This window comes from Buceros rhinoceros, unplaced genomic scaffold (genome assembly GCF_000710305.1).
Source record: "Buceros rhinoceros silvestris isolate BGI_N320 unplaced genomic scaffold, ASM71030v1 scaffold20175, whole genome shotgun sequence".
NCBI lineage: Eukaryota > Metazoa > Chordata > Aves > Bucerotiformes > Bucerotidae > Buceros > Buceros rhinoceros.
In genome coordinates, this window is record NW_010411399.1 from 22197 (window position 1) to 31501 (window position 9305).

The 9305-nt window shown below is 42.1% G+C and overlaps 1 protein-coding gene across 1 annotated transcript; it reads right to left on the bottom strand.

The window, feature by feature from the left end:
* Window positions 1–610: 610 nt before the first annotated feature.
* On the bottom strand, window positions 611–8723 carry CCDC90B (coiled-coil domain containing 90B). The gene is made up of 7 exons (XM_010136016.1): window positions 8694–8723; window positions 3593–3694; window positions 2923–2964; window positions 2774–2845; window positions 2639–2692; window positions 1790–1904; window positions 611–666 (listed from the first exon to the last, which is right to left on the bottom strand). The coding sequence occupies exons 1-7, from the start codon at window positions 8721–8723 to the stop codon at window positions 611–613; spliced, it is 471 nt and encodes a 156-aa protein (XP_010134318.1).
* Window positions 8724–9305: the final 582 nt, after the last annotated feature.

Genomic DNA, 9305 nt, shown 5'->3' on the forward strand with positions numbered 1-9305 from the left:
ATTTTTGTAAACCAGTTTTCAACAAAACCAAAGATTTTTTGGTAAAGGCCTTGGAGTGTGTTTATAGATACAAAAACACTCTAGGGTACAATCTGTCAGGAAAGAGAGAACAAGCCGAATGCAAAGATCCAGTTCCTATATTTAAGATTAAATTTACTTGGATCAGAGTAGATCTGTTGGAATCTCGAATTGCTCATACCCATACTGGGAATACTGACTTGGGAACAGAATTCCCATTTCAAGAGCATATCAGATGTTTAATATTTCCATTTCAAAAGAAGCTGAGAATAAGAATGTTCCACTGAGAATGTTCCAAAAGAAAACAAAATCAATTCCAAACCACATTAGGAAACACTTTCAGCCTAAAAAGTTCTTTGAAATAAACACAGTGTTCAACAGGGGACAATGAAACATCACTACTTGTCTGCTTCCCACCTCAATTATTTCAATCTTCAGTGTCACACAGATGGAAAACACCTGGAGTGCACAGTAAGAACAGCAAAATGAAAAAGGTACCAAGGTTATCTACAGCGCACTCATGATCATTGAACTGGTGTCACCTGGGTGGTTTTTCTTCCAGCTGTATTTGTTGCAGTCACTCCACTAATATCTACTTCCAGAACCGGTAAAATCCCAGTGCTATTGCTAAGCAAGTGAATACTGAAGCTGTTAAAAAAAACCAAAACAAAACAGGAGGAAATAATTAGCTGAACACTAAATTGTCTCACCTTCTACACACACACCAAACTAACAGCAAATGGATGGAAGAATGATGACAACTCTAGAGCAGAGCCTGCTAAGCTTACTGAACTGCTGTGGCTGCGATCAAACCTTTCAGAAGACACTGGCTTGTCTTAGATGTCACAATCTGCACAGCAGCGCTGCCCATGTGGGGAAGTGGGAGGCTGAATTCAGCCACACGAGGAACTGTTTTCAGAGGCACGTCTGAATAACTCCGCTGTGTGATACAGAGCGCGACAGGCTACTGCAACTCCTACTGCTGTCACCCACCTACTGGAAACTTACAGGAGAGACACAGGCTGCACCAGCTCTTGCATCAGAGGTCATTAAAACAATTTCCCACTTAAAGTGGAGTGTTGTGCCATAGTGGGCACAACACGAGGGGACAGTGAGGCAGCACCTCTGAAGCCCGATGAGGCATCTTTCAGATTTGTTCAGCTGCTGTTTCAATTAGTGTTAGAACAAAGCTAATTAAGGTTCCCTTTGAACTCATTCTCGCTTCCAACTGTAATGCACTGCTCTCTTTCTATCCAGCTCCAACACAGTAGAGAATTTCACTGGTTACACCTATATTGAGAAGACAAATCAGACTGAAATTTGTTCTCCTTGGCAGGGGACAGTACCAGCACTGCTACATTGAAATGACGTGTCTGTGGAGGACTGATTAGGAGACGGAACTGGTCACCCTCAGACCAGTCCTGAATGACATCCAGCTTTCAGGGTAACTTAAATAACCTCCAGAGAACTGCTGGAGCAAGTCTGCTGCCCTGCAGCAAGCAGAGGTACCGTAGACTAGACAAGGTATTTAGGCTTCTTTGCTGCTCTTTAAAATAAATGATTAAAAAATCATGTCCGTGTTCTTCCTAATCCCAGTTCTGGACACAGTCCTAGTCCAACTGCAGCAGTGTCTGCATGTTCCCATCTCTCCTGTGTTCTCTGTCACAGTTCTTTCAGTTCAAGACTGACTTACTTATTTTACTTTATTCTTGAATAAATTTTTATACAACCAGAACACACACTGGTACTCACCTCCTTGCCTATCACATACCTGCCAAATAACGTATTGTATCGAGTTTATTTGATTCCATGAGCGTTTTTAAGGAAGCTATTTCCGTGTCAATTTTATTACTGATTTCTGAGATAACACTGTTGGTACTTGAGTCCTGAAACATAGAAAAGGTAACACATATTTGACAATGATCTCTAGTCCTTTCAGCTTTGCAAAGCCAAATTAATCTCATGCTACCAGCAACAAGAAAGACAAATTTCCAACCTATCACTGAAGTAAAATATGCAACTGGTAATAGAACTTTGAAGACATAGAACACCATTTAATACAATCCAGGAAAAATACTGAAGAGAGAAAAAGAGAAAACTCAGATCATACAGAGTCTTGTCTCTGGTAAGCCGGTGCCTCCTAATGGAGGCCTTCCACAGCACAGAGATCGCATCCCTCAGTTTTTGCAAAACAAATGTTTAAGCATTCACAAGCCATACCCAGAAAAGGGAGAAGACACTGAAGATGGGTTATTTCCATCTTCATCCTCTGAGTCTTCAGCACCTGCCAGCAGCTTTGAGGACTTACAGCCCTTGAAATTGCCTGTAGGCACCTGAACCATCCCTTTGGTACAGCCAATCAGCTCATCTGTTAACACTGAGACGGGCAGAATGACAGTGCCCATCCCACCTGTAACACCCTGCAGAAGCGAGGGACAAGGCTTGTACAGCACCTTCTGCCTGAACGGTGTTCAGAGCAAACCCCACAGACGTGAGCGATGCTGCCCAGCCTTGTGCTTTACCGTATTCAAAAAACTTTCATGGAAGTTTGGGGATTATGTAACAGGCAACGTGTAACTGTATCCTGCTCAATATAAAAGGAGCTTTGTTCAAGACTTACTTTTTTATGAAACTCTGTAGTTGCTTCCATCAGTTTCCTCTCCTGATCTGTAAACTGTGGATAAAAGATAAATTAGAGCTGTAGTAATGGAAACCAAGAGAGAACGGATAAGGGTCTCTTCCTAGAGCAGCTTACCATATCTGTCACTCTGCTCCTCTCCAGGTTTATGTCTAACTTGCTGTCAGCTCGGATTTTACTGGTCTCATTCTTTAAAGGAAATAAAGATTATGAAAACAACTATTTACTCTCTAGTAGGAGTGTGTAGGTACTTGCTGTTTACTTACCATTAGCTGCTGTTTCACTTGGTCTAATTCAATTTTCATTTTCTCAGTGCAGAGGAGAGAAAAAAAAAAAAGATTTCACAAATTCAAAAAACTGCTGACCAAGTTAATCAGTCACCTCAGGGGTACCACCGCATGCACGCAATTATTCTTCCATGATTTTTCTCCCAATGGGGCAATTTGTTCTTGACCAAATATCCCTACTGGTGCATTTGGTCTGTAGAGCCATATATAATCTGCTGCAAATTTTCCTCGAAATAAAGGGAGTATTTTGTAGCAATGATGAACTTGGTATGCTGAGACTGAAGCCAGTAGAAGAATATCAGAGTGCAACCAAGCAACAGTGAAACGAGTTTCAATCACCAGTTCAATTAAATTGCTGCAAAGAAACGGCCGGCTTCTCTCCCTGCACTGGGTGGTTAATGGTGACAAGACTGTGCCAGAGCCACCCTTAAGAAGTGTAGACTTTTTTCCCTTTACAGAAGAACTGAGCAAGTCTTACCACGTGAAATATATTTTGATGCGATCACAGTTGTAGCTACACTTCAGCTCTGATATAAGTATCCAGAATTAATTTACATTCATATTTTGTTCCACAAAAACATACAACAGGTATAGCCCAGGACGTGTTTAGTCACAGTTTAACTGCTTAATTAAAAACATTCGTTAGTACCTCATTCTCTGCTCTCAGGTTTGCGAATTCACTTTTCTCCAGGATGACCATATCTTTCCGAATGGAGTCCAAATGTGCCATTATCTGTTGTAAAGTTATTTCCTTAGAAACAATAAAATGGCACTGATTAAGTTGTACACTTTCTGGCACATAAAGGGAAGTAAAGATTTTTAGGTCTGAAATTACAAAATGAGCTACTACAAAGCACAAAAATTGGGAGATTCCAACAAGATGACAACACAAACACAGAATCTTACAGCTACCGTTTGAAAGATTCAGGAGGTTTGGGTTTTGTGCTTTTTCTGATGTTTTAATAGATTAACTCTGAATTTAAGCAAAGAAGCCAGAGGTGTTAGTCCAAGTAGCTGTGAAATTAAACAGATCTGAAGCTACAGGTTCATCCTGCATTCTCTTCCACTTTCAGTGAACGTCCAGTAGCCTGCGAAGCCTTCATTTTTGGTTTGAGTCCAGTTCCTAATAAGCATTCCCATTTCTTGCCCACAAAGCCAGCAAAAGCCAGAGTATCACACTGTCCTCTCAGCGTTAAAGCCTGATGGGCACTAGTGAAACATTGCTGAAAAGCACTGAAAAAAGCCTTCCTGCTGTTTGCACCAACTAGTTCAGAATTCAACTCCTATTTATAAATTGGAGAGTGAAAAAAAAAAAAAGAAGGAAGAAAGTTTGTATTTTCACATCTCAAAAGCGGTACTCCATCAGTTAGCGTAAGGAAGTTACCCTCTTCTTTAGCACAGAAAATTAACACCTCTCTGTGGGAGTCACTTTTAAAGCCCAGAGCCAGCAAAATGAAGAGCTTTCCTTCAGACTACAAGTAAATGGCATTTCTCAGATCCTGTGTGGAACCAACTTTGTTAAAATATGTCCTGACTACTTTGTAGAACACAGTAAAGTTTTCCCAAGAGTTGCAGAAACTTCAGTCACTTTACACCGAGGCACTGATTTGCCTCATCCCATCTTAAAAACACTCAGCCTCAACACTGACTGCACTATAAAAAAGTGTTTCTGCCTAACACAATTCCAGTGAATTATATTGAGGCCACTGACTTTCTTTACACGTAACAGGATTTACAAAAGGAAAGGTTTCCATCTTGATGAAAAGAGATGCAAGGTCTTGTTGTCTTCTGAGATTTATAGAAAAAAATACATAACTTTTATTAAGAATAAATGCCAGTAAGATAAAAATCTGTTCGAAGTAAGGCTGGGCAGTTTAAATAAAGTATCACTGAATGCTCAATGCCATTAACTCATTGGAGAAGAATGGCACTAATTTCAGCTTGTATAGCCTTCCCGAGCAACTATTAAAACCACGACTGCGCATCAGAACTTTATTATCCTGGCCCAGATGCCTGGTCTACAAGAAACGCTGAAGTTGTTCTTATTTGGGCTGTTGAAACACAACTTGTCACCACCTCTATTAGTAGGAGAGAAACTGGCCATGCTGCTGAACTGGTTCTCTGCCTCCAGATACGGCCACAAACATGAACCCAAGTAAGTGGAGACACCTCAATGCTTTGCTCAAGTGCAGGCACTGACCGAGCAGCACCAAAAGCCAGGTTTATACCAACAACCAAATAATCCAGAGCCCACCCACTGTCCCTGGGGGCAGGTGACACACCACAGAACATGTCCTGGTGGCTGAAATCTCTCCCTCCTCAACCAAGCGGGCTCTGTCCACACCGCCTAGTGGGAACAGTTCCTGGCCTGGCATTTTCACACAAATGATGCCTGGGTCAGGCAGACCGATAGCTGGCCCAGGGCAATACGCAGCCAAGGCACTGCAGTAAGTGTTGAACGCTCTGGACAGCCTTGTAGTGGGTTTGTGCCCACACCCTGGTCGTGTCTGGCTTTACCTACAGATGTAGCTCTAGACACTGAAATGCAGAAATAGTTTCAATAGTGATTTTTAGTTCTTTAACAGGAAAAAGGCCAAGTACAGTGTCTCTCAGAACAAAGCTGACTCCTTTACTGAAGTTTGGTGAAAACACTGACAATTTTCTGGTATTTTAGGTGGTCTTGTTATGTCTCAGGAACATTCCCCCTGAATCTCTCTTCTGCCCTCACCCACTGTAAAGCACAGCTGTTCCGTTCCACCTCAGAGATTTTCAGCAGCAAATGAAACCATCTCTGCACTACACTTACATATTGTGGCTGCATTTGGAAAACGCTCTTGTGAGATGAAAGGCCTGAGATATTAGTGATCTTAATGCCGCCTTGAAACTTAAGAAAACCTGTCCCGGTGAAGTGTCGCTCACTTGTGTTTTAAATACGCAGATAGGAGCGGTTATAGCTACACAGTGCTTAACCGACCACCACGGGTCGCTGCTTACCTGCTGAGCCTGGGTAACCATGTCCTTGTAGACTGTGTCTAAGCTGACATTCGACAGGGTTATTAATGCTGACACGATGGTTTCTGCTTGTTCCTTCCCAAAGCCTACAAGACAGTTGAAGGATGACAAGTTCAGGTAATATTAGAAAGCTGGATGAAGAGAAGAGCAAAAGGTACAGAGCAAACTGGGACACTCAGGTGCTGTACTTAACCACAGAGGCAAATGGGAAGCCACACAGATACCGAAAACTGACGGCGAGGAGCCAGACGCTGTGTCTTGTAATTAGGAAAAACACAGACTGAAGCACATTAACTTTCAGTATACTGCAACAGTCTACGCACACAGCTGACAGGACCCAATTTCTGTACAACATTTACCTGTTCATACATTACAAAAATAATTCAGCTGAATTTTACTTTACCATAAACTTCCACATACTCTGTTCAGACCACTTACCTTGCGTTCCAAAGCACGGTCCCTACAGATCAGTAACATTAAAAGGTACGACTGCAGACATTGAAATTGTTCTGCGCAGATATGAACACATGCAAAACTGATTTTAAAACTGCTGCATCCATTGCCTGCAGAATGAACTCAAACTGGGGTTTTTGCCTTCTGATGATAGAAATTACACTTTATCGACTGCAAATGTGCAGTGTTAAAGAAGATACACGGTGAACAGTGAAAAAACCCACCAGCTGTCATATTAGCTGTACCTGATCTAATGCTGAGAGCTTGGGCCCTGAGAATTCATTTCCTGCAGTCTCACTGATGTGCCATATTTCAGCTGACCCACTTTATAAAGTGGGGTCAATTAACTTTTTGTTGAAAAATGCTTTCAGGGCAAATTATGTAGAGAAATATGCCACTGCTCCCTTCTAAAATACTGGTACTGTCGAGCTGCATCATCGGTTTACACTACTAAAAAAGCATGTACGCCTTGTGACAGCTTCCCTCCGCTAAGAGCTGTGACAGTATTGCTTCAGCTCCTCTGAATTTTCAGGGTTACTTAGGTTTTGTCTATCCATTATTCTCTTCTTCCTCTATAGCAGGAACTCTATTGTATGGAGTTTTAGAAAATGTGGAGAAATTCATATAAGCAAGAAAATAGAGCCTGAAACCAGCCTGCAGCAAGTTGGAGAAAAACTAAATCACTCTCTCACTTTCGTGGTATGTAGAGGTTTTACCTACAGAGCCCTGTCCCCGTAGTACTGAAATATTTGTAAAAGTTATGAAACAAATTAAACTGAGTAACAACACAGTGTACCAGCTCCAGACAGACCTCACTACACCGGTTCTAGAGGAGCTTGAGGAAGAAACAGCTGAACTGGTGCTGGGGACAAGTAACGTCTCACAAACTACCTGAAATTACCTGAGCACTGGAAAATGGCAAATACAGCAGCCAGTTTCTAAAAATGGTTCCAGAAGAGATGTGGGAACTACAGCTGACAGGTCTGACATGCATGAAAAACCCCCACATTGTCGGTGGACTATTAGGAGTCTTCTAGCTACTAATACCTATTATCATTAGACCCACATAGTGGGAAAAGTCCTAAACTCAGATTGGATAGAGTTCCAACTGTCACTTAGGAGAAGGATCTCGGGATTTTTAAAAGGTAGTTGCTACTCTGATGAAGATACCAACTCAATGCTTAGTAGGGATCAATAAAGCTACCCAAACCCCCAGGAATTACTAAGGAGCAGAGAACAAAACAGATGCCCCCGTTCAAATTCACAGGACATTTAGTTGTCAAGCAATGCCAGCAGCGCCATTCTCTCCCCTTGGAAACGGGATGTGATGGAGGTGGAAAAGTTTCACAGAAGGGCATCACGAATGATCAAAAGTCTGAAAAAGCTACTGCTCCAAGGAAAATTCCACAAGCTTGGATTCTTCTGTTTGAAAAAGAGCTGTGGGGGAGTATAACAGAAGTTTGCATCATCATAAGTGATGGAAGAGATCAAATGTTCATTCCCTCTTCCCACAGGAGAGCTGAGCAGGCATCACACTAACCTTGTAGAACCCAGGTTTTGCTTGAACAGAAGGAGTGGACATCTGCAGCTCCATGAGAAAGGATGTTTTGGGTACTAAGCCATTTATAGTGGTCAGGGACTGAATAAGCTTGTGAAAAGAATTCTGCTGAAGGCTTCTAAAACTCACACCTGACCCAAAATACCTCCAGGCTGAAAAGAACTGGTGGCTTAGAAAGAATAGGAGGATGTGTCACAAGTTTTAACTCTCTTCTGCAGGCACTGACTCACAGCTGCTGCCAGGAGAGAGAACCCTGGGCTAGATGGACATTTAATCCGACTCCAACCAGCTGCACTCCCGAAACAGAAGAGCAGGTGTTAAGAATGGATCATGGCACTACACTGCTGCAAATATTTCTAGTTAGAAAAAAGCCGTAACTCCCTATTAGCAGGCTAGCAGAAGGAACTTCTGCTAAAGCTTCGTTTTTGCTAGAAAACAGTTCTTTAACTGTTACTGCTACTTTACATTTGTTAACTGTATTGTGCTCCTCGGCTGGAAGACACTATGTAGACGTGCCTGTAGCTACAAATAAGGTAAATCTGATGTAATAGTTATTTGTACAGTTACAGAGGCTCAAACAGTGTCACACACCTCTCTTTCACCAGCCTCCCAGAGAGGCTGCCAAAACATTCTGAAACACCAGTACTGGTACCTTGGGAAAGCTGGTAACACTCAAAGTTACATACTTAAAAGTTTTCCTTTGAATTGTTTATCAGGTATCACTTACCATGGGCTTCCAGGTCCTGCACCAAAGCATGGGTATCAAAAGTTACCTTCCTCTGCTCCAGGGGGGTGATGTCAACTCTTCTGACATCATAGGACTTCCTAATGAGCGTGGCAGCAAAACCTGGAAGTGACAACACATGCCTTAAACTTCAGCTGACTGGTTGATCATGCAGTATGCTAATTTGCATTTCTTTCACCAAAGCAAAGCAGCATGGATGTTGCAACAAAACGCTGGGTCTTTTTGATCGCTTGGTTACAGCGTATTCCAGAAACCATCGGTCCCTTTTCCACAGGAAATCTATATCAACTAGGACCATACACTGACCTTAAGTGCCTTTGTGTAACTATGAAGCTGTGCCACAGAGTAGCATCCCGACACAACAAAACCGAACTCCCCACAACCAATTGTTTTGTCATGTTTCAGAAAGATCACTTCATTTTCTTGCTTTGAAAACATCAGCAGTTCTAACACACTGTCAACTTCTGCTGGTTACAGCCAACATCATTCATCTGGTTCTTCACAGAACCCCTCAATCACATTCTTTTTACACTTTCTTCTGATGCTATCCTTCCCAGCAAGGAGTGGCACAAGATAAAGTTGCAGATTTATTAT